The sequence below is a fragment of the Periplaneta americana genome, chromosome 5, assembly GCF_040183065.1.
Source record: "Periplaneta americana isolate PAMFEO1 chromosome 5, P.americana_PAMFEO1_priV1, whole genome shotgun sequence".
Lineage (NCBI taxonomy): Eukaryota > Metazoa > Arthropoda > Insecta > Blattodea > Blattidae > Periplaneta > Periplaneta americana.
The window spans coordinates 97,821,135-97,847,202 of NC_091121.1; the positions used below are offsets into that span (position 1 = coordinate 97,821,135).

Consider the following 26,068-nt stretch of genomic DNA (forward strand, 5'->3'; position numbering starts at 1 on the left):
AATTGCGTATGGACTCTAGTACAGTCTTAACTCTGTTTTCCAGTTCAGTTGTGTTTTCACAGCATTAACTGTTCAGAATGATATATCTTCGACTACGCTATTTACTATAACAACTTACTTGCACTATCAATATTTCCTACTATTCATACCTTCATTACTGTGATGCCTTGATATTAATCTAAATCAGTACCACTAGACAGCTTTTCTTGATCTTTTACTAGTTCACTAATTACTCATTAACTCTTAAAATACTATTCACTAGTTATTTTTTTTTTTTACCTTAATAAAACAAGTCGTTATCTCTACCACTTTCACTGACCACTCCTCTTCGTAGCTTGCACTTTCTTCACTCGCTTGTCTTCCTTATAGCTATCAAATCTCGTTTCTCCTATCACATTTTTCACTACTTTTCGTTATCCCTAACAACTCACTTAATGTTTAACTTAATTCCTCGAATTTTTTAACCACCATGCTTCTAAAATCTTCAATATCCTCAAGAGACACTACATTTGAGTCTTGTAAATTACTTCTTTCAATCCCACCCTTATTACTGTCACTTCCTCTCCCATTTTCACTTGTCGACTCATGAATTAACTTTTACCATCACTCATCTTCTTTCCTTTTCCCATGCTAATAGCTCTTCTAGTCTATGGTCATTTTTCTACTAACGAAGATATTTTGTGCGGGTTTACAGCTTTCGCGTGTCTAGAGCAGTATGCTACAATTTTGAGATTATTTTCAATTCAAGTAAGTTTTTTTTTCTGCCATGTGTCGTGTGTAGCAGGATCGAAGATTATTAGATAGAAATAAGGGATCAAGGGACCTCAATTTTCACCCCTGCTAAAGTTATGTTACTGTATTGGTTTTTTCATTTCTTGTTAAAGTGAATATTGTGATTTACGTACAGTAAAACTTCTCCAGGTGACCACCCCTTTAAACCGACCACCCCTCATAAAGACACTTTTTTCAGTAACGAATATATATCCCCGTAAGACCAATGCATTTTTACCCCCTATAAAATGACCACTCCTTTCCCCAATCGACGACCATGATTTTGGTTAGTAAAATGACAGTTCATCCCTTCTAAGACGACCATAGGCGGAGAGAGAACCGTTTCCTTGGGGGGGGGGGGGGGGCAAAGCAAAACCATAGAATTCCGATATAACGAGATTATGGGGGACATCATTTATCTCCTCCCCTATTATAGCTTGATCTTGGTACAGTATATCGGAATATGATCATTTAATAAAGGTATTGTAAAATAAAGTAAAATTGTAACAAAATACACAGACAATTTTACTTTTTTTTTTCCTCTTGTAAGGAAGAGGGACCCGAAGGCTTGCACTGCAGCCTGAGGCTTATTGTGCTTACTACTTCTATTCTGTGAATGATTGGGTAGCCGAACGGCCGTGCTCTTGTACAAGTATAGCACACCACACCGTGAACTTAACCTGGCCTATTGTATGGATGATGATATGTGAATTAATGATGGCAAAATGAGTCCGAGGTCCAACATCGAAAATTACCCTGCAATTCTGCTTCAATTGGTTGAGGAAAAACTCCAACCAAGTAACTTGTCCAAACTGCTCGTTTCATGGCCAGACATGCTAACCATTACTCCACAGCAGTGGATCAATTTTACATTTACTTGATCTGTTTATTTAAAAGAGCAAGATATCATATGAAATGTGAATTTTAATTATTTTATTTAATCTCGTCTTTAAGTTTAACTGGGATCACTTTTCTTTTTTCTGCATTATTGTGCAATATGTTATTCATATTGCTTCAAGTGGCTGCTTGAACACCTGCAGAGTTCGAACACATCAGTGCAGGCTGTTACAAAAAAAAAAAAAAACATTATAGGGCTTCCATTCCTCAGATGAGGTATAGAAATTCTTATACATTCAGAAATTTAAAATAAATATTATAGTCCAGACACATGGTCTGAAGACAATAATTCGTCAATTTAAGCACAGAAGCTAAATAATAAAAAAAAAAAAAAAAAACTTTTGAATTTAATAATATCCAACGTTAATAGAAAAAAAAAGTATTCGGCCAAGTTTGGGGGACAGTGACCCCCCATGCCCCCCCCCATAACTCCGCCTATGAAGACGACCATAATGCTTGCAAAATTCTCAGCACTGTAATATTACATACTATATATTCCTGCTTAAAATTACATTTTCATAGCTGTATTGTAAAGTTCATTGTCAGCCACTGTTATATAGTACCTAACAGCACAGTATTTCGGTAGTAGTAAGCTAGCCCCATGGCTGTGTGTAGTGTATTAAAAGGTTTACTCCCTGTTCACTGACCAGTGCTTTATAAGGAGATTATGACGTTGTAAGAGTGTATTTCTGTTCTAACGGAAAATGATAAAGAAAAATCCTAGTGGCAATTAGCGAGTCAATTTAATTGTGGCAAAAGCCAAATTCAGAGCATTCTTGGTAATCGCGGTCGGTACACGAAGGAATGGGAAGAATAAAGACATCAAAAAAAGACAATGGCAGCTACTCCAAAATGTTAATAACGTAGCTTTTGAATGGTGCTAAAGGGCTACCTATAACCTGACCATTTCTCCAAGAAAGAGCGCGGAAATTTGCTTCTGATCTCAGCATCAATAATTTCAGTGACAGTAACGAAAGGCTGGACAGATTTCGTGTGCAATACAACATTGTTTTTCGGGCGGTTTGTGGAGAAAGTGCTGAAGTTAATGAAGACTCTGTTCCCAAGTGGAAATTAGGAGTTCTGCCGATTACTAGTGGCTATTGTGATCATGACATTTTCAATATGGACGAAACAGGACTCTTTTTCAAAGTTTTTTCCGATAAAACACTCACAGTAAATGGATAAACAAAGATTGACAATCGGTCTTTGTGCGAATCTATTTGGAAAAAAAAGAAGAACCGAAAGTTATTCACTCAGCAAATCACCGATGGTGCTTCAAAATCACTAACTACAGTATTTTAATAGGATTTAATAAAATATAATTATTGTCCATTTTTATATAGGCTACAGTATAATGTTTCTTATTGAATTAATGCAGCCCATGTATTTGAGACAGTCATGCCTGTATCGACTTGATTGTACAGCATTTTATTTTGAACCCTCTTTAAGAAGACCACCCCTTCAGACGACCGCTTTTATGAAAAAATGTCAGTGGTCGGCTTAAAGGGGTTTACTATATATTTATTTTAAAGATTTCAGTTGGTAAGTAGTACACCCTTGTGCAAATTAACGTAAACAAGAAGGTAAATTTAGTTTTATAAGTAATTAAGTGCAAATAACTCCAATTCTACACCGCATTATTGATATCCATTGTTGAGATATTTAATCAAAAGGACTTGTGTAGTTAATTGTAGTTATTGCTTTTATTGGTTACTTGAAATTTAGCAATTTGCTAGTGTTTCTAGCTGTTATAACATTTTGTACAGTATAGCAAGTATATTCAATAATTATTCTTAATGGATATTACACCTAAGAAGAGATGTAAGAATTTAGTAGTATGACTCAGAGAGATAGCAGCTGAATGTAATGTAAGTTTGGGTGCTGTTAATATAATTAGGAGGAAAAATGAGATTGGGTCCATTTCACATCAAAGGAAAGGACGATGTGGCCGAAAACGAAAAAAAAAACAGGAAAGATGATGCCCATCTACTCAGAACCAGCAAAATAATTAATCCTAAAAAGAACAGTTTTGATTTACAAAAAGATTTGGAGGCTGCAAGGGAGAAAATCGATGCTTCAACATTGCTTCTAGAACCTGGAAGGAATGCTCGAAGACCGGTCAGAAAACAGCCGTTAACATATCCTATGAATAAAAAGAGATTGGCATGGACTAGAAAATATCAGAATTGGACACAAAAAGAGTGAAGAAGTGTCCTATTTTCTGATGAAAGTCATTTTGAATGTCTCACATGTAAAGAGAAGCGGTGAAGACAAACTCAAGCCGAAGCACATCAAACAGACAGTGAAGTTTCCACAAAAGATGATGTTTTGGAACTATTTTATATTTAGAGGCACTAAATGTTTGATTCCTAATGATGGAATGATGAACAGCAACAAGTACATCCCAATTTGAGAGACGAGCTGCCCCAGAACTGAACATAGAAAAGCCTGTTTTCCAGCAAGACTTTGCCCCTTGTCATAAGAGAATTCATGGCGAAAAATGGTTTTCAGTGTTTGGACTGGCCTAGAAATTCACCGGATCTCAACCCTATAGAGAATCTTTGGGAGATTGTGAAGAACGGATTAAGAAAATTGACTGCATCGCCATAGAAAACATGATTTGTGCTGTGATAAAAGGTGATTTCTTGACCCAGAAATAAGTGAAATATGTAAGAAACTAATTGACTGCCCAGACGATTGAAAATAGTAATTAATACTAAGGATGAGCACATTAAATACTAAAAACATTGATCAATAAAAAGTAATATTGTCATTTTGTAAAATAATTTCAAAAAATAAAATATCTTTGTTCATATTAATTTGCACATGACTGTAGGCTATATCAAGTCAGTTTCCAACGGACGTATTTTTGTGTTAAAAGAATGGGTAAAATCATAATAGATATCTATTTAGGACATTATATTTTCTGTATGTACTACATAAATACATTTCACAGAACAACAAAGTAGGATAATACACTCCATGTAGCATAGTTCACTGACTTGTTTTGTTGAAGTTACGGACACTAGACTACGCGCACGGCGGAAAATGGGACAAATGGGGTTAAGTGAAAGGCGTGCATGGAATTGGAATACGTACCAATTTGTGTGAGATATTATAATATATAAACATATTGAATTTCCTCGGTTATGTTAAGAATGAACGAAATGGCGTGACCAGTTTTAGCATAAAGAATGAAGTAATTGATTTAATTTAGAATGTTTTTTTATGTAGCTCTGTCATCATGCATACTGTAGGTATAGATTTTAAGAAACATTGTCATGACGCAAATATTTATACCTCGATATCGTTTAGTGGACGAGGCACCAGGGAAACCTCATTATGTTTACGTTGTGGAAGTATTGGATGGAGGTAAACATCACCGAGTTGAAAAGAGATACAGTGCATTCCACTGCTTACACAGAGAGGTACGGTGGTAACAAATAGAGATAATGTTTAGAAAACGATTATATGTATGAGTCATAAAAATGTATGACGTTATTAGACTCAATCTTATCAAAGTCGGCATTAATAAGTAACTGATGAAAGTTATTACACAGCCTACCATATGACGTGGACCACGCTAGAACCAAATGACTCATGCATGGATAATCTTCATCTCAGTCTTGCGTGTTAGAAATAAGTGAGTTTCTTCCAGGTGAAGAAACAATGTTTTGTTTTTGTTATATAAGTTTGTGAAAGTTATTACATTCCTCTTAGTAGTACTAGATCATATTCTTTGTTTTAATATTAGGCCTGTTTAAGTTTAAAAGTTTCGTTGTACCTTAGGTTATCAGATATTCGGTGTACCAGATATTCTAATGCCACTTATGTCATCTTCTCGTTACCAGCTGAGAAAATGCTACAGTACCCCTTTATTTCCACCAAAAAGAGTACGTAGTTCTCAACCTAAAGTTCTGGAAAGGAGAAGACAGAGCCTAGAACAGTATTTGCAAGCAATGCTGAGATTTGGACCAAGTCGAGCACAAGTACTTGCTTTTCTTGGTGTGAAGAAATTGAGGAGTGGACTTGAGTAAGTACTTAGCTATAAATGAAAGTTTTATTTACGAGTATTTGAATGTTAGATCCATTTTATGTTTCCTTAAGTTTTACTACGTTTACCATTACTTTTTGCTACTCTGTCACACTGACAGTTAACTCACACCTACCAATAACATATTGCAATAGATAAGCTCACCATACGTCCCATATAAAATAGGGCAGTCCCTTTTTTGGTCTAGGTGCCCGGCGTCCCCGTAATTTTTGTCGAGACGCGCAAAAGTCTCGTATTTTAACTAATAATGTAAAAATCAGTTTTTCTAACTGATGTTTACTTCATAAATTAATGTTGAAATTATTGTTTTGATTTGTATAAATGTTTGCAAATAGACCTATTTTATTTTAAAATCAGCTAACATGAACTTATGAAGGGTACTGTTAGACAAAAAGATAAGTTCAAAGTAGGCTACTGTCAAGTGAGTCCTAAATGGGTCATTCCATGAGGAATGGGACATTTCATCAAAATTTTAAAATTATGAAACGAGATGGAAATGTTATTGTAACCATTGCCTACACCGTATAGTCTACTTTCTATTTACAAGGATATTTTGGTGGGAAACTGTTTTCCTTATGAAATGTAGCTTCAAGATATGATCATGAATTGCTGTTTTTTTTGCATGTGAATTTCAGTGATTTTCTTATCTTGTATTATATAGTGGACTTTATGTTGTCAGCAAACAGCTGGATACATTAAGAAGATTGATTGATTATCTTGTATCATGTTATAAATAAACTCTTTTAATATTTCGCTTCTCTAAAGCTCTGAGTTGTGTAATATAATTGGTAACTTTATATAAGACGGGCATTATATATATTTTTAAATATCGGTACTAGAAATTGTATGATTTTTTTCATTGCGTTTCATTTTATAATGTGTTAAGCTTAGTGATGTATATTTCGATATCTTCTTAGCATAAATTGTACTTCAAAATAATTTTTCTACTAAGTAACCCTAATTCTGACCAAGTAATGTGAGTGACAGAGAATTGTAAAATGTGAGTGACACAAATACGGCAGATTTTTCATAATTTAAACATATCCTGCATGAATTTTATTGGGCGCGCTTCCGTACAGAGGCAGTGGCATTTCCTCTAAGGTTAGAGCCCAGTTTAGGTGTGTGTGTATTAATCGAAAAAATGCCATAAACATGCGTCCTATTCTCAATATTTTCTAGCCCCTAATTTTCGATTAATACACACACACCTAAACTGAGCTCTAACCTTAGAGGAAATGCCACTGACCCTGTATGAAAGTGTGCCCGAGCAAAGTTTGCTGTTATTGTGTATCCGTACTGTAGCCTTCCTTGTCTTGTAATGTGACAGTACAGTTAACACTTTTTTCCTTTTTAATAAATTATGACTTTCTACTGAACAATGAAATACTTTATCAAATGAAAATATACAATTAAAATCAGGAACTGTATAATTAAGAATGTGTAATGACAGTTGTTACATTGTAATGTGAGTGACAGTGGAGTGACCCAAATAAATTGACATGAATAAGCATTATGTACAAACATGGTTACTTTTCGACATAATCACAGCGAAGATTGAGGCATTTGTCATATCTGTGGACGAGCTTTCCAATCCTCTCTTCATAGAATGGTGCCGCCAGTGAGTTGAGATAGACCTTAACGTTGTTTTGAAGCTCCTCATTAGTCTGGAACCTCTGTCTTCCTAGCCACTTTTTCTGTTCAGGGAAGAGGTGGAAGTCACTCGGCACTAAGTTGAGGCTATACGCTGGGCGTTCAAACACTTCCCATCGAAATTGCTGAAGAAACTGTTGAGTTACAGCATCATTGTGAAGGCGGGCGTTGTCATGAATCAGAAGAACTCCAGAAGCAGCATGTCTTTTCTTTTGTTTTGAATGGCTCTCCACAGTTGTTGTAAAGTCTGACAATACACAGCTGCATTGATCATAGTTCCCGGTTCCATAAACTCAACAAGCAACACATCTTTTTGGTCCCAAAACACAGTAACCATAACCTTCCTGTTGTTGAAGGTTTGTTTGATCTTTTTCGATTTGTTTGGCGAGTTTGAGTGCTTTCATTGTTGTGACTGTTGTTTTGTTTCGTGGATGACATATTGAATTCAGGTCTCATTTCCAGTCACAGTTGATTTAAAAAATCTTCACCTTTAGTCCCATAATGGGTGAGGAATGTCAGCGCTGATGCCATTCGGCAACCTTTGTAGTCATCACACAGCATCATTGGAACCTATCGAGCGTACAGTTTTTTGCAGTGTAGGTGTTCTGTTACGATCGTGTAAACAGATGATCTTGAAACTTCAGGAAATTCCACACGCAACTCATTTATGGTAAACCTCCGTTTTTCTCGAACCACTTGGTCAACTCGTTGAACAGTGTTTTCTGTTGCAATAGACTTACGTCCTTGTCCCCCCTTCATCATGGACATCAGTTTGGCCTTCTTTAAATATCCTACACTATTCACGCACAGCACATCACTCACAAAGTTTTCACCATATACTCTGCTCATTCTTCAATGAATTTCCACTGCATTATTCCCTTGTGCTTGAAGAAACCGAATTACACTATGCAATTCTCACTTGGTGGGAGGATCAATTGTAGCAGCCATGTTTACATGCCTGCAGTTCAGCTCAAAATGGCGTAATGGCGTTGGAAGTGGCAGAGGTTATAATGGGGGAGATATGCAGTCATCCTCCGTGCATCCCCACCTCCTACCACTTGATTGACTGTTTACTGGCACGATCGGAGTTGGAAAAAAAAACAGCCCTTGTATGACTTTTGGCAAAATTAACAAAGATGGATGGTACATATCTTGTGAAACCAATGAATGGAAGACCAGGCTAACATCAGTGCCTGTTACAATAATTGTAAACATTAAGTCAAGTGATCTTTTGTTGTCAACCATGGCATTTTGCTGTCGAAGTCTAAGATAAGAAAATTATGAAACTATGTCATCAACTCATGAGTCTTAATTTTAGAATAGCAGTAAGTGTTTCCTGAATAACAAACAATCAGTTCATACCAGCGCATTAAAACTGTCATTGAAGTACAAAAACTCTATTAATACATGTATCAAGATAATTTTTAAGAAATGTAATATAGCCTACTTATAGTTCCTAGAATTTTTGGCTCTTTATCAGGTGGAAAGTAATGTGTCCCAATTAACAGATTCAATCCATCAGCCATAGGACTCCCAGTTCATACATATACTTTCACTAATGAATAGGTCGTGCCTGAGTATTATTTCAGGTATTGTTTAAGAGCTATTAAGAGACACTAACACGAATCTTCTTCTTCTTCTTCTTCTTCTTCTTCTTCTTCTTCTTCAAGGTTAGACTAAAAAGCCTGTTCTGACTCAAAGCATATCCTCCCATTTAGCCATAGAATGGCTGACAGTACGTCATCCTCTAGGTTTATATTGTAATATTTGTTTGGCCAGTCTTCCTGAGTCCAGCTGATCTGTAGGCTATGCTGGTAGCCTACCATTGTAAGTTATTGTTTGTTATTTTGTCAACTAAGTCAAATATTTTCAATTCTTCTCTGACTATGATGTTGCGGATGTGGTCTCTCAATTCTGATATTCGTCTTTGGAATCGCATTTCTGCAGCTTCTATTCTTCTTTTACCAGATCTATTTAGTATGTAGCTTTCACTTCCATATGTTAAAAGTGGAACTGCCAGTACCTTATAAAATCTCATCACTGTGTTTCTTCTAGTTTTATTGCATTCAATAGTTTCACGCATTTGCTGAAATTTTGCAAGTTTATTTTCTAAATCTTTCTCTTTCCCAAATATCACAAGTAGTTAAAACAACTCGCTTGTTCTGTTATGTGATTATTTATTACTATTTTGGATCTGACTAGTTGTATGCCTTCAAAAGGCCATAATTTTAGATTTTTGTATTGAAATTTCCAAGTTCTAGAATTTCTTGTAGCTGGACCACTGCTCGTTGAAGATCATGTTCCGAAGTTGAGAGGATGGCTTAAGCTTCAGCAAATAAAACTGTATTTAAAACTGTTTGTCTTAATCTAAAATTTATACTGAATTGTCTTTGCCATTGACTTATAGCTGCCATTGACTTGTAGCAGCGTCAGTGTAAATATTAAAAAGAATTAGAGGTACTGGACATCCCGGATGTACTCCTTGATTTATTATTTCACTTTTTCCATTCGAATTTCTCATGCATATAGTTGTATCGTCATATATTCCCTGTATAACTTTTATTATATGTCTGGATCAGGGATGCTCACTGTTGACTCGATTGAGTCACAGACAACATCCCTCCTTTTCTCCTACCCTTTCACAGTGCAGCCAATGCAGTTGTTTGTAGCGAACAGAAGGAGAACATCATAAACATTCAGTGCCAGATTCATTATGGCAAGTCGATCTTGGCACAGTTTCCATAATGAGTGGGAAGTGCAATATTTTTGTGTACAGGAAGGAGTGTATGGGATCCGATGCCTAATATGTAAGGCACTAATTAAATCATTCTTCAGTTTCAACATTAAAAGGCATTTTAGACTGCATGATCGTGATTATTGAAGTTATGTTTTGTCTGGTAAGTGTAGTCATGTTATCCGTAGTAATTTATTATCTCTGAACATTATTAATATTATTGTAATTTATCAGTTTGCTATGATAGTATACTTCGGAATACTGTTGTTTTTGCTACTGCTATTGTTAATGTTAGGTCGTAAATCGAACACTGATGACTTAGTGGTGGTGATAATCGCTATAAATGTATTTGTAATACGATAATAATAATAATAATAATAATAATAATAATAATAATAATAATAATAATAGGGCCTAATAGTCTTTAGGAGAAGCGAGGACAGCGAAGCTAGAAGAGCTGAAATCTGAGAATGCTGACATCTGTTCTGATACAGTACTGATAGAAAACATTGCCAGAACTAGTTATCATATATCGGAGTTAATTGCCAAACATATGAAACCGTTGTCTGAGGGCGAGTTTGTTAAGAAGTGTCTCATTGTTGCAGCGAAATAAATTTGCCCCTCTCGATGTATTGCCACAAGGAGAGTAAAAGAAATGGGGGGGGGGGGGAGATATTGAAAACCAACTACAAGATAAATTGAAAACATTGTCATCTTGTTTGTCTTCTCTGTCTTTCCTTATCAACATATGAACCTAACATCAACAAACTTATAAATATGAAAAAGTGGCGTCCATGTTTCAGTGAGTGTCAGAAAGATTAATTTATTTTGTAAACAGATTTAACTTATACAGTTTGAAAAAGTTAATTACGAAAGAGAAAAAAAAAACAGTTCATTTTCGTTATGTAGGCTTACCTTGTTATCTAACTGGGACACCATCTGTTTGAGTTTGAAAGATTAAAACTATTATTTGTAGCCTTGAAGTTATTTATACTTAAGTTCCTTAAAAGAAAAATTGTGCATGTTAAACCTATAGCCAAAGTTCCGCCACTGATAGCTACGTCATCTCGTTCAAGTAGTAAGCGGTTGCTTTGCTGCATATAAAAGGGGTTGAGGACACCAAATATTTCAAATACTTCCCCTACCATTTGCTTATGAGCATGCCTGGTCTAGATAACCTTTATCTTTCATAACTATCCATAATTTATGTATAAAAACTTTATCAAAGGCTTTAAAATAACGAATAGAATATGGGTTTTCAAGTTGAATTCTATTTGTTTCTGAATGACCTGTTTTAAAATAAATACACAATCAGAGCAGGATCTTCACTTCCTAAAACCATGTTGTACTTCGCTTAATAATGCTTCCAAAATTGCTCCTATTCTTCTTGCAATTATTTTTGCATAAAGAGACTTTTCATTCATTTAGAGTTCTGCCCAAGGGCAGGTCTTTCACTGCAAACCTAGCTTTCTCCAGTCTTTTCTATTTTCTGCCTTCCTCTTTGTCTCCTCATGTGATCCATATAGGCCTATCTAAATGTCGTCTATCACTTGATATCTTCTTCTGCCCGAACTCTTCTCCCATTCACCATTCCTTCCAATGGATCTTCAGTACACAGTTTTAAGGAGGCTTATCCCTCTATAATTGTTGCAATCAGTTCTGTTCCCTTTTTTGAAAATAGAGCAAATGTGTGTTTCTTTTCATGTTTCTGGTATGTTGCATGTTAACCAGCATATAATATATTTATTTTATTCCATATCGAGCATATTTCAGAAGTTCATTAGTTTTATTAATGTCATTAAATTTACGATCACTGCTAAATATAGTGTAAAATGGGGGAGCGGGATATTACTCACAATAGACTCATTTATGTAAACATATTTCCGACTGGCAGGTTATGGATTTATTATTATGAATAACATTTATAAAGGTTTGCTTTTTTTGGTATCTTACATTGGTGTTTAAATCTAATATTTCGATAATGGTTTTGAAAGTAATTCCTTTAATTGGACATAAAATATTAATGGTACCACTAAATGACTAAACGACAGCTCCATTTGCTCCATCGATTCATTTGTAATAAAAGCATAGAGTTGCTCAGACTTTAGTTTTTCATGGGAAGGAGCATGCTGTGAAATACCAAACAGACTGGCACCAATTTCTTTATGAAAGGAAAATCGTTTTCATGGATTGAAGTTTGAAAAGCTGAATATAATAGTAGTAGTGGTAGTAGTAGTAGTAATAACAATAACAACAGTAATAATATATATATATATATATATATGATATGCGTAAATCACTTTGTGATTTAAGATGGCGCTTATTCCGTCAGATCCCGGCCAACTAGTCACTCATAATGCGTGCACCTCAGCACATGTGTGGACTTCGGTCCTACGTTCATAGACATCTATGACGTAGTGCAGAGGGCGGCCACTAGAGGGAACCCAAGAGTTGGAGCTTAGCTTAATCTGAGACGATTCTGTCCGGCGCCGGGGTGGTATCCGGTGTGGCTTAGTGGATAAAGCATCAGCACGTAGAGCTGAAAACCCAGGTTCAAATCCCGGCGCCGGAGAGAATTTTTCTCCGTTCCATTACTCTTACTTCGAACAGTAATAATATATTAATTAATATAAATAATACTAAGAATATTAATGACCTCTTCCACAATGAAAGCGGGATTAATAAACTGCAAACTAAATCTAAAATAGTAGCTCAATTTAATGGGATGAAATGATGGGAACAAGAATATTTTTTTCATAGAATGCATTTTATTATGAATTGGTACGATTAAAAGTTCTGTATAAGGGAATCAGTGTTATCACAATTGAATGAATATGCACATTTATTTGTACATGCCAATAAAAAATGTTTGTACGAGTATAAGCAGAAATTGTCATTAAAGAATTTTATTCTTCCGGTTTTTCTTAATTACAGCTTCAAAATTTAAGTGGTGATGCAAAACTTTCCATATATTAGATCGCCTCATTTCTATCATCCTATTTATCAGTTAGTAAATATATAAAGTATTCAGTTTCGTCTTTATCAGCTTATTGAATGATGTCAGAAATTATAAAACATTAATTAATTCTTCCCCCCCCCCCCCACTTACCACTACATCTCCTGAACTGTATATGCCTCCATACAAATGAACTGTGCAAGAGTTCAACAATCCTTTGTGATAGCATGACCCTTGATTCAAAGTCTGAAAGATAGTACTAACATAAAGAGCAGGATGTGTTCATTAACTAGTGTAGTAGATTCATTTCATTCGAGGCAGTGATCATAGAATGTCGAATTGTTTGTTCAAGTGAATGGTGATGCGATGTAGTGTGACATAGTGCACAGCTCTGAATGCTGACATAGACCTATACTGTATGTAACTCCAAATTCGCAACAGAATCTTTTCGCATTTAAAGTATACACAACGTAACTCTTTTATTATATTGTAATATTTGATAAGAATTATATTTGAAAAATGCTTGATTCCTTCCGAGGAAATTAATTTAGTTTGACTTACCAAATGATAGGCTATATTTAGTGTCTTCAGTTCAGTTTTATGTATTAGATGCGAGGCAGTGACTTATATGATTAGTCCTTTGTGCGTTTTTACATAGTGTTCTGAAAATTGTGTAATTTTCACTTTAGAATAGAGTTACAGTAGTTATAGACTTCTTTTACGTTGTATATTTTCCAAATTAAAATGTACCGGTATGTGTAATATATAAAATTATAAATATACATTATTTTATGTATGTATGTATGTATGTATGTATGCATGTATGTATGTATGCATGCATGCATGTATGTATGTATGTATGTATGTATGTATGTATGTATAATCATTGCATGAATGACTGCCGATTTCAAGAGAGGCGTTGGCGCTGCATCATGCGATATGATCCATATCCTAGACAGTGTGTATGCTTTAGTTCGCCTAATGGCCACCAGCAGTCATTCGTGCAATGAGTAATATGTGTATGTATGCATGCATGCATGTATGTATGTATATATGTAAGTAAGTTTATTGTCATCAAAATTTTGTACAATTTGTATATCATTCGTTAATGGTGGTCCTGTTACATTTCTGATTATTTTATGTAGTTTCTTTTTAAACATTGTTGACTTAAAACTGACTGGTCTCTTGTTTTACATTGATAACACAGTCAACAAAATGAAACATATTTTTTGTTAAAAGATAAAGAAAGGGTGATTCTCATTGCATTTTTCGTGCTCATTTCAGATCTGTTTTCAAAATGTTTATATCACCCAGGGTTTTTGAGTAATTATATGAAATGCACTTCAGACTTTCCTAGTATTGATACCTTGTAACAGGTTACCTAAAATCATATTTATTTACCTAAAATGTGTGTGAAGTAGATTTTAGGCTATACTTTGCTTGAGAAACATCTCTTTTGAGTATCCAGCAGTAGTCTGACAGAATATTTGGGCTCAATTTCAGAAAAATCCTGATGAAAATGCTCCCTGTGTTCGCCACTCACTACCCAAAGGTTTTGAGGAAAGAAAAAAATGTTTATTTATTTATTTATATATTTATTTATTTAATCTGGTAGAGATAAGGCCATCAGGCCTTCTCTTCCCCTCTACCAGAGAATTGTAACTACAATATTTAGAATACAATTACAATTAATATTAAAATCCAAAAATTTATTTTGAGAGATATAACACCCCATCGCTGACAAGTTCTCTGTAATCTTCTGATCTCTGGTTCCTAGAAAGTAACAGTCTGTTGAATGATTGTTAGGTTCCCAACATATCATTGGAAGTGGAAAAGGCTGATGGGATCCTTTTAGCTAATCAGTTAGGCTAATAGAATTACATGGAACACAACAGATTTCAGGGGCCTAGTTCCTGTCCTTGTCTATTTTGCAATCAAAAGAACTTGTAAGCTCTTTTAACTAGTGTAGTAAAATTCACCTATGTGCTTTCAAAGTTAATTAACCACAAACGTAACACAGCATTTCGAGGTATGTTTCACTTTATAAGATACTTTTACCACACTTAAAATTAGGACAAAGAAAACATGGGTTATGAAACTGGTTTCATGATTGTTAGTTCCAACTCAACTGAGAATTAATACTAACCCTCGCAGTCTTATGAGGAATAAAATTCATTTTTATGAATTCTGACTTCACAGGCAACAGTGATCTAAAGTTATAGGTCAATTGTTACAGCAATAAAATAAAATATTTGAAATATTTTCTTTCCATTAGCATGTTAAGAACTGTATATAGCAATAAAAATAAATCAATTTTTCTAAAATTACAAAAAAAATGATGGGTAGTAGAAAAATTCTGACTTCATTTTTGGAATCAGCAGATGCCATTACATAAGAAACAGCAGAAATTGTACATTTAACAAAATCATTGTTGACCAGTGATTAATTATCAGCTATAATTTACATAATAAGCGCAATTTAAACACAGATAAATACTTGTAGGCCTAGAACAATTTCTTAATTCTGTCTCTCACAGTTAGGGTTACCAACTTTTTTTGAAGAAAATGCGGGAGACTAAGGAATCGACAAACTTTTACATAGAAAATTGACAAATTATTTGGTTCAGTTACTAAAAAACAACTTTATTCTACACTTCGGTAGCTAGGTTTAAATTAAGAGTATTTTGAGACAGATTTTGTCTCGCATAATAGTTGAATTAGACTACAGTTTGCAGCTCTGATTTGATTAGATGTGTTGTGCTCCTGTTTCGAACATCTGCCGAATTAGGTATTATTCATGAGATAAAACATCCTCTTTGTATGAGCGTTACTAGTTGGTAAATTTAGAACATAACTCGCCAGTTTTTTCGAATGTATAACATTAACATGGTTTGATTTTAAGCAGGTGAACACTAAAATCTATTTCTGGCAAGTATTCTATTCTAAAAAGACTGAACATTTTAATGCCTGCCTTGAACAACAAAATTTATCATACAAATCATCATTCACGGCAAAATTTTATATCCTGCAAAAATAATGGAGAAAAACGCTCAAAGAGAAGAATAATATGGTGACCAGGAGTCTGTTAGAATTTAGGGACAAATACAGGAGATCCCGGGAAATACAAATGCACACAATCTCTATGTGATGTGGGTCTCTGGCATTTCGTCAGCCCATGCGAATTGTGTGGATATAAAGGGAATAATTGAGACAGTGTCGAGTGGAGTTCCTGGGTAGCTCATTTGGTAGAGTGCTGGTACATTCAACCAGAGGTCCCGGGATCGATACCTGGCCCTGGAATAATTTTTCCCATGAAATTATTCAAATCTGCTTTACAGGGAGCTTTACCTGAAAAACTAGATTTGCATAATATATACATTACTGTAACAGCACATTAACAGAAAACCACAATTCCAAGTCACACAGAGATTATGAGCACTCGATGTGAGTCTCTGGCATTTCGTCAGCCCATGCGAGTTGTGTGGATGTAAAGGGAAAAATTGAGATGGTGTCAAGTGGAGTTCCTGGGTAGCTCAGTTGGTAGAGTGCTGGTATGTTCAACCAGAGGTGCCGGGATCGATATCCGGCACTGAAACAATTTTTCTTTTGAAATTATTCATTTCTATCACTATTACTGTTTTCCAGATTATTTACAGCTAATTTTTACGTGTATTTATTTACATTTAGTTTTTACAGTTATTACTGTACAGTAAAATTTCTATTAACTTCCTGTTATACTCCACTCACTGGTATGTGCTTGATTCCTGATGTCTTCATTTTTTGACAGCTTCTTACCGTAGGGACAATTGTTTGAATGCAGGTAGATCGAATGAAATTTTAGTAGATAAAGTATTAAATGCTTGAGTTTCTTCCACATTGCTATTGTATTACAGTAATGTCTTGTGCTGAATAACTTCTGTAATTTAAGAGTTGTTAAAGAACTGTCTTCTGCTGCCATAGCAATTCACATAGTAACTACCACACTGTCTCTGCCTCCACTTTCATCTCCTCCTCCTACCCATTTTTAGTTAACTATTTTTTTTTTGCAGTTTTTGAACCTGGAGTTCTTATATTCACGTGGTCTCTGTCATATTTTATCAAGAAGTTACTTTGAACCACATTGAAATGTTTCGTGTTTCTGAGCAACTTCTTAAATTCTGTTTGCGTCATGTATAGATTTTGGAATCCATAATCATAAATAGTGAAAATAAATCTAATCTTAAAAGCTATTCATATATATCTAAATTGCAAGTATGCCATATAATAAATTAATAGCTTTAAAGTCAAGGACCTTGTATAGAATTTGATAAACTTCATTGGAAGGTATCTGGCATAATGGACATTCTCAAACTCGTATGTTAAACTTGGCATATAGTTCAAGCTTTCAGATAAAATCGATATGACGTAAACAGTATTGCTATAAAATAGTCTTCGTAACAGTGCAACAGCATGTGTTGAACCATCGAATATTGCTCCTGTAAATTGATATTCTTTATACTCTGTGTAACAGTATTTCTTAAATTATATTTTAATTAAATATTTGTTTTAACTTAAATTGCAGTAAGTATTACACGGATACATCAAGTGAATCTGGTAACTTTCGTTACTGGTATTTGTTGTAAACTTATAGTATGAAATACTTTCAAGATTTTTCCTATGTATACTTGTGCAAGATGTGTGGTTAATTTTGTCCATTCCAGATTATATCCTTTGTATTAAAATTAATTGTTGATTTTCCTGCCCAAAACATACTACTTTCTTCAGTTTAAGCAGATTCTGTTTTTTTTTTTCATAATAAGTTAATTGTATCTTGTGAATTTTGCACACTGATAAATAGACTACGGAACTTTATGCACTAAAAAGCTGAAAATATGCATGCAACTATGCAATTTTTAAACTGTTGAAATATGCGCTAAAAATTTAAATATATACAGTAAAATATTTATTTTAGAGTTTAATAATATGATATAAATGAAAATAATTTAAATTAATAAGTGTTAAGATCCCATGTTGCACAGAAGACTATTTTTCCATCAGTAGAAAAACCTTTGTATTCAGAAATCCATTTCTTCAGTAAATATTTTCTGCTACTTTTTTCTTTTGGCAGGTCAGCAGTTAAACTGTAAGTAGAGCCATCCTGTAGGCCTACTGGTTCTTTGCTTGATTGTACAGCAAAACTTGTTGAAATGAAATTTTACACTGCATGAGACTTCATTGTCGCAGATGTTTAAATATATTCAGTTTTGTTTCTATGAAATCAGAGTGCACTAGCAGCATTGTTTTCACTGCAGTTTCATGACCTCAACAATACGTGACTTTATTGCCGTAGGTGTCTAAATACTGTACATTAATTTTTGGCTATACAAAACCAGAGTAAAAGGTGGTAAAAGTCTGAATGACATCTAGGCAACATATTTTTGCCCTGATTAGTGAAAAATTACATTTATGCCAGCACCAGCTAGCCTCATGTTAAAAGTGGAAAGTGACCCAACTTCTGCACTAGGGACAAGTATCCATTGTCACTGCAACAATTTCATATCCTTAATAGTAATCCAATAATTTTATTTCTGACATAATTTTTATATTTCTTGGAAATTATTCTTATTTTTATCAGAGAGAAATTTTCAGATTAGACAATAAATCGACCAAAACGGGGAAAGATGTTAATATATGGATTTAAATATGCAAAATAAAGTTGACTTCATTTTAATGTAAAAACCATGATCGGCAAAGATCCACTTTCACGTTTTCAATATTCCAAATCATTAAAAACATGCAATTGCATGAAGTTCTGCGGTCTACTGATAAATAACACTGAACAACAAATTTAAACTTTGTTTCTGTCCTTTAGATGAAACTGTGTAATTTTAACTAAATGAGATGTGCTGAATTCATTTCTGAAAACCAAAATTTTCTAATACATACCATTACTATGGTACACACACTTCATTTATTTACACAAATTTGTTTCACTAGCACATAAAGCAACCTTTGTTTGGCCAAAATTCACAAATTAAAATGTCTTTTTTTGATTTTTTACGTTTGTAAACAGCTTCTGCAATCTCTCTGATGAGTGACCAGCAATATTCAGCCAGCATACTCGAATTCCACCTTCCACTGAAGTGCTTTTCGAAGGTAGATATTTCTTTATGAAAACTCTCCCCTTGTTCATCGCTTACAGCACCAATTTTTTTTTTTTTTTCTGGAGAGAAGTCCAGGTGGCTGTCGAGAAACTGTACTTTCAGTGACATGTTGCATCCATAAGGTGAAAGTAGTGCAGCATTTCACTAACATGAAATAACTTTTTATTTTGGAGAAACAGTACGTGCTGGACAAAAACTAACTGCAGATTTGTTTCTGCGACCACAAAATACTTTGAATACACATATTTTTATAAAAAGCACAAATTTCATGTTACACAGTGTAATCAGAAACACAATGATTCTTTCTTCAACATTTCTTTTGAAGTATGAACTTAGTGCTGAACCAGTAAAAAACGGAAGTTTGCATTTTCTTAATTTCCATTGCCAGGATGACCACCGTGTATATACAGCTTCCTTCGACACTGTCAGAAAGTTGTGCAAATTAAAAGAAGATTAGTTACTAAAATATAGCTACGGTTTAAGTGTAAAAGCACTAAGTTCAGCCTCTTTTGAAAGGCAGAATGTCAAACTAGTGCATTGTGTATTTGATAAAAATGCCTTTCAGGGATTAAAAATAACATTTCATTAAGACAGTAGTTCATTACTACTCAGGGACTGCAAAGTTTATGAAGATATAATCTTAAACTGGTGGAGTGTTGCAAATGTTAAGACCACAGATAATGGTAAGAGGCTCAATAGTACCGCTATCCTTATGTTACCACTTATTTGTCAAAATGATGATAGTGTGCAATACTTGAAAAGACTCTGTAATTGGTTGCATATGTGGAAAAGTCTACACATAAAGAATGGGCTCACAAATGAGACAATATCTGTTAACAACTGATGGTCTTGTAAAAGTAATTAACTATTGTCTTAATAAACTCAATTTTCAGCTTGCCAGGAGGAAAATGTGAAATGGTTGTACTTTGAGGGTAGGTTTGTCCAGAATAGGCAACTAGCTGGAGGTCAATACAATGTATTACTTCGGAAAACATATTATGTCTCTTTCACGTGTTAAATTTTATGTTACCTTGCTAACATATTTCGGCCTGCTATTGGCCATCATCAGAACTGGTTGTTGCTGGACTTGGTGCCTTTTGTTTTGTTTCCTGTGGGGGTGTGTTTGTGTAGTGTAATGCGGAGTCAAAGAGTGTGTGTGTTGAGGATTTCATTTGGATGTATTTTTGTGTGTTTTTATATTTCGTATTGTTCTAGTGTGTTTAGTTTCTGGCTTTTTGGTTGGATGTGTAGAATTTCCGTGTCTGTGTTGATGTCTCTGTATGTGTGGTTAGCATTTGTGATGTGTTCTGCATATGTGGAAGTGTTTTGTAATTTTGTTATGGCTGTGATATGTTCTTTGTAACGTGTTTGAAATGATCTGCCTGTCTGTCCTATGTAGAAGTTGTTGCAGGTGTTACATTTGAATTTGTATACGCCTGTGTGGTTGTATTTGTTTGTGTTGTTTGTGTGTTGAGATGTTTTTGTATAGTATTATTTCTGTATGCGATGTTGTAATTTAATTTCTTGAATAAGTTGCAATCTTGTGTGTGTTTTGTTTTGGTATGTTAGTGTAATGTATTTTTTGTGTTCTTGTGTTTGTGTTGTATTATATTTTTTGTGATTATGTTTTGTCTTTCGTATTAAGTTGTCTATTATGCACCAAGACCAGCAACAACCAGTTCTGATGATGGTCAATAGCAGGCTGAAACATGTTAACAAGATAACATAAAATTTAACACGTGAAAGACACATAATATGTTTTCCAAAGTGATATAGTGTTAAAAGTTGTGTAATGAAAATAAAATCAGTGTAGTTTGGGGATAGTGAAATTGCACAGATCCAGGAAATAAATGAAGACACAGTACCTCTTCCTTAGCACATAATGAATTCGAGGGAATTGAAGTAAGTAACGAGGATATCTGTCAGTGCAATGAAAATCTCTCTGTTCTAGTTTATTTAACTGGATATTGCTGATATACCAGTTTTAATGTTCCAATTGTAAGGATATTATTGTAACACAATATTAAAAAATGTAATAAAATTGTACATTGACAATATGTTGTGTGTTGCTGAAAAAGAGCGTCATAATCTGTTGTGAGTAGATCTCGGATTTTTATGTGCCAAAAATCAGGAAAATTTATATTTTTTATGTGTTAAAATCGGGAAAATATGTGACAAAATAGGAAAAATATTAATTGTTTCAATTATTTTATATGACTATAAACAATATGCAGTACTCATCAGTATAAGCAACCGGCGTAGCTCTGTCGGCTAAGGCACTTGCCTACCGATTCGGAGTTGCGTTCGGGCGCAGGTTCGATTTCTGCTTGGGCTGATTACGTGGTTGGGTTTTTTCCGAGGTTTTCCCCAACCGTAAGGCAAATGTCAGGTAATCTATGACGAATCCTCGGCCTCATCTCGCCAAATACCATCCCGCGATCACCAATCCCATCGACACTAAATAACCTCATAGTTGATACAGCTTCGTTAAATAACCAAGTAAAAAAACTCATCTGTATAAATTATGCTCTCCATCGCAAATGACTGATGATTATTGTGGAACACTGCCTTGTACTAGGAAAAAGAGTGCTTCACATCACAAGAAGTCAGCCTGATAATTTATAATAAGGCATGACACTCACACTCACACTCACATCAATATCCAATATTCTTTTCTTGCTGGCCGTCCAACACACACAAAATCTTACACAAATTGTGAAACCTACTATTTTTTTCAAACACATTTCTGTATTTTTCTTGTAATACATATGCTGCAGATCCACAAAGACTTAAGTTTTTTCTCGACATCACGAACATGCTGAACTGTTTCTGACAGAAGAATCCCTCCAATTTTGAAAGAACAGAATAGGTACTTCTGAAATATTTATGGTAAGATTTATGATGAGACATGGTCATTGAGAAACAACATGCACTCTCTAGAGACATAGGAAACGAAAACAGAGACAGCTGATGTTTATAAAATTGTAATTACTTCTTGAATAAGCATTATGATAACTTTGAAGGCACTCCTAAATGATACATCATTGTTTATGTGCGTTAGTTACAGTACAATTTTTAGTGGTGACAGCTCTTATCACTTATGGTGAGAAAGCAGACTGCAGTTCCACAGGTTCACAGATAGGCAATTCCGAGAAACAGTTGCCAGCTGGCACATCTAAGCAACTGCACTGAATATTCGAGTGGATGATTAATCTTAAATGGGGCTTTTGTCGAAAATTATTTCATGAAAACTTAATTTTTATGTGAATATTTGAAAATGTGTATTTACATTTAAAAATTTCAAAATATGTGTTTTTATGTGAAATAAAGTTTAAAATATATGCTCAGGTGACCTTGTCCAAAATACGATTACGAGTTTCTGTTACCTAAGAATCCTAGCTCTAGTTATGAGTATTATGACATTGTGGTTCATTTATATACAAGACTAACAGTATAATTTTTTTATTTTTCTATTTTAGCAAGCATTATGATAAGAACATCTATATTAATGTAACTGTTATATAATTTTCTTCACAGATGTATGGATTTTGCTGCTGAAAGTAAAGTTATGGACCATCAGCCAATATATAATTACAAAAAGGACCCTTACATACAAGCAAAAGAAAATAACCATTTACCAGATGTGGTGACTCAAGGAGTTTTAATGGGACTGTATGGAAATACTCAGTGATTGGTGATTGCTGATCTGAAAGTGTTGTTTACAAGAAGTCATTTGCAAGAAACTTTTCAAAATGGCTCGTTTAAGAGTTCTTCAAGCCTTCATTTTCATATGTGTGTGGGTGCTATATGCATCAACTTACCTAGTCCGAAAACCACTTGGAGCAATAAAGGTCGGAATGAAAGAAGAGCTAGGGTTTAGTCAGATTCAACTTGGTTGGCTTGACACAGCAATGTTGCTGCCATATTCTGTAGCACAGATGGTATTAGGAACGGCTGCCGACCGCATGGGACCTCGGCGCACTGTAACTATTTGCTTAGGAATTGCTGGACTCAGTATGTTTTCTTTTGGATCATGGAACAATTTTGGAGTTCTTTTAGTGTTAATATTTATTAATGGTGCTGCTCAGGGTCCAGTGTGGCCGGCTTGCTGTAAATGTATATCAGCATGGTTTTCTGATCTTCAACTTAACTCTGTGTTTGGATTTATAAATACAGCAGCATTTGGTGGAAGCATTATTGCATCAGGTTTGGCAGCATATTTATATAGTGAATATGGTTGGCGTTTTGTACACTGTCCATTGTCTGTTGTTGTATTGATTTTGGCTATAGTAGCATGGCTAATACTAAAAATGCCGAAGGACTATCACATTGTCATCCCAGGAAAAGAGCCAATAGAAGATAAGACTGTCACATCCAACAAGGAAAAGAACTCGTTCTTTGCATTGTGGCGTTTGCCTATGGTGTTAGAGTTGGCAGTGGCTATGTTGTGTAACAAGGTAGTGCGCTATTTTATATACCTTTGGTTTCCTGTTTATTTAATGAAGGAATTGGAATATTCTGCTGCTAATACTGGTTTACTAGTATCTCTGTTTGATGTGGGTGGCATAGCTGGTAGTATATTCTTAGGAATGGCAGCTGATCGGTATAACTCTCTTGTACTCACTTTATTTGCAACAGTTGCTGGAACAGCTGGATTCTTACTTTTTAATTTTACTGCATCCTGGGGAATGACCTACAATTCAATTATGCTTAGTATAGGTGGTTTTTGTGTATGTGGATTAGATGCTCTTCTAGGCGGCTCAGTAGCAGTAAAGATAGGTGAGAAAGACGGTAGTAATGTTGGTGCTGCAGTTGCTGGCCTTATAAATGGCTTTGGCAGCATGGGTGCTGTAATTCAAGGGCCATTGATTGGATTCATGTCAGACATGTACGGTTGGAACTCTGTATTCCTCCTAGTTGTTGGTTTACTGTCACTCAGTTCCTTTTTAATTCTAAAAGCTATTTATATAGAGAGAAGGCAGACAATAATGAACAGCATGATGCATGTAGAAAACGGTATTACTGTTCACTAGAACTAGCTGTATTTTGTATTGTCTTACTGTATTACTACAGTAGAGCATCAATTATCCAAATACCAATCAATCGAAACATCGGTTAACCGAAAGTGTTCCATTCAGCAAATTTAAATTTGCGCGTGCCGTGTAGAAGTTCTGCTAGCGCTGTTTGCGAGATTTGGCTGCAAAAAACCGGGTTTCAGCTCTGAAGCAAAAAAAAAATTGGACTTCTTTTCCTAAACTGTAGCCCTACTTTATTGGCTATTTTGAACTTGTCATACTAGGCTAGTCAGCTCTCTGTTTTATTTGTAAGATGTGTGATACAAAATATATATGTACAGTTTTGTGTTTAATATCAGTGTTTCTTTGTTTCATAATGCTCCTATGACACCGATACCATTTGTTTTCGTAAATGATTGGTTATCTGAAAAATCAGTTATCCGAACACCCCCCCCCCCCCAATTGTTTCGGATAATCGATGCTCTACTGTATATTGACTTAAAATAAAATACAATTTCACAAGATGACATTTTAGCGATTTTGAAAAGAATGTATGTGTTGTAAATAAGTGAATACTAAGTGTGATTTTTAATTATTATTTGAAAGTATTGCATTTAATTAATGTAATTAGTTTTTAGAAAGTTTCTCTACTTTTGTTGCTGGACCTTCCAGGACTTATACATTTAAAAATATTTGTATGAAAAATTTGTCTTCCTCTTCGACTGAAATACATATTGATGAAACTTGGTATGTGCTATTTTCTTTAACTCTGTTTAGGCCCAGTTTCTTCAACCTTTCTTAAATTATATTCCATTTTAACTGTAAACTTAACAGTGAAACATTTCTTCAACTACTGTTAATACTAAAAGTCTGTTAAAACCCATGTTAATTTAACTTCCCAATTTCACGTGGTTAAATCATTTAACACTTTGTTAGCTTACAAGGGAACATCACTCAATGTTAAGACAACTTCCAAACAATTTACACACCATTCGAAAGAGCATCTTGAAATATGTTGAAATCTTTAATATTACATTCTGCAATGCACATATGAACGAGCTAGAGAGAGTTAAAGAGGTGGGAGTGGGAATCTCCGCCATCCAATGGGAATCTATTATGTTTGACCTGGTGGTCACGAGGATTGAATACGTATGTTGTGTTGTCTGAAGCAGTGAAGGGAGCGAGCTGTGACAGCAAGCAGTGCACTTCCTAAACGTAAAAAGAAGAGATTACATACATTAAAAAAAATAAGGAAGCAAGTCTATGTTAAGCAAAGGTCTAAACAATTTATACATAATTTTTGGAAATATAATTCTGGGACATATTAAAACAGTTAATTTTACATAGCCTACTGCTATTATATTGTGAGTGCGTGAGTGAGTGAGTGATCGGAGAGGGGAGGGGGAATTTTAAACACATTACAATGAATGCATATGAAATTCTAGAAACAAACATCAAATCAAACATGTCTTCATCCCTGTCTCTTTATAGTGCTCCTGGAATCAACATCACCAAGCCAAGATGTCCAGTAGGGTATGTTCAAAGCTGATAATTTAATTGTGCGATGGTCGAAATCTGAAAAAATGACAGGAGAACTTTTCAATGCATTTATTGATTGGCACTTTTGCCTCACATTAATAAGTCGAACTGCTTGTTACTTGAATCCTGGGTCCTCACAGAGATAAGAATTTAGTACGTGAAATATTGTCATCTAATAATTTTGAACCTGAAAAGATTAAGAATGCATATTCGTGCAAAACCCACCTCCGAACTGCAACCATTAGACAGGCATTTTTTTCGAATGTTCAGAAGAATGAACCGACATATATGTGATTTTGTAGTGTCAACA

General features: G+C 34.7%; 1 protein-coding gene across 3 annotated transcripts; it reads left to right on the forward strand.

Annotated features, from left to right (window-relative positions):
* The first annotated feature begins 4,681 nt into the window (after window positions 1-4,681).
* On the forward strand, window positions 4,682-24,967 carry LOC138700034 (sorting nexin-24-like). 3 transcript variants are annotated; one of them, XM_069826329.1, is made up of 4 exons: window positions 4,682-4,867; window positions 4,984-5,096; window positions 5,520-5,701; window positions 22,742-23,039. In XM_069826329.1, coding segments are annotated over exons 1-4 (450 nt in total). In that variant the 5' UTR covers window positions 4,682-4,866; the 3' UTR covers window positions 22,896-23,039. The 3 variants fall into 3 exon arrangements, with proteins under 3 accessions (XP_069682430.1, XP_069682429.1, XP_069682428.1); XM_069826328.1 differs by having other exon boundaries at window positions 4,682-5,096; XM_069826327.1 differs by lacking the exons at window positions 4,682-4,867; window positions 4,984-5,096; window positions 5,520-5,701 and adding an exon at window positions 13,340-13,478 and having other exon boundaries at window positions 22,742-24,967.
* The last annotated feature ends 1,101 nt before the right edge of the window (window positions 24,968-26,068 follow it).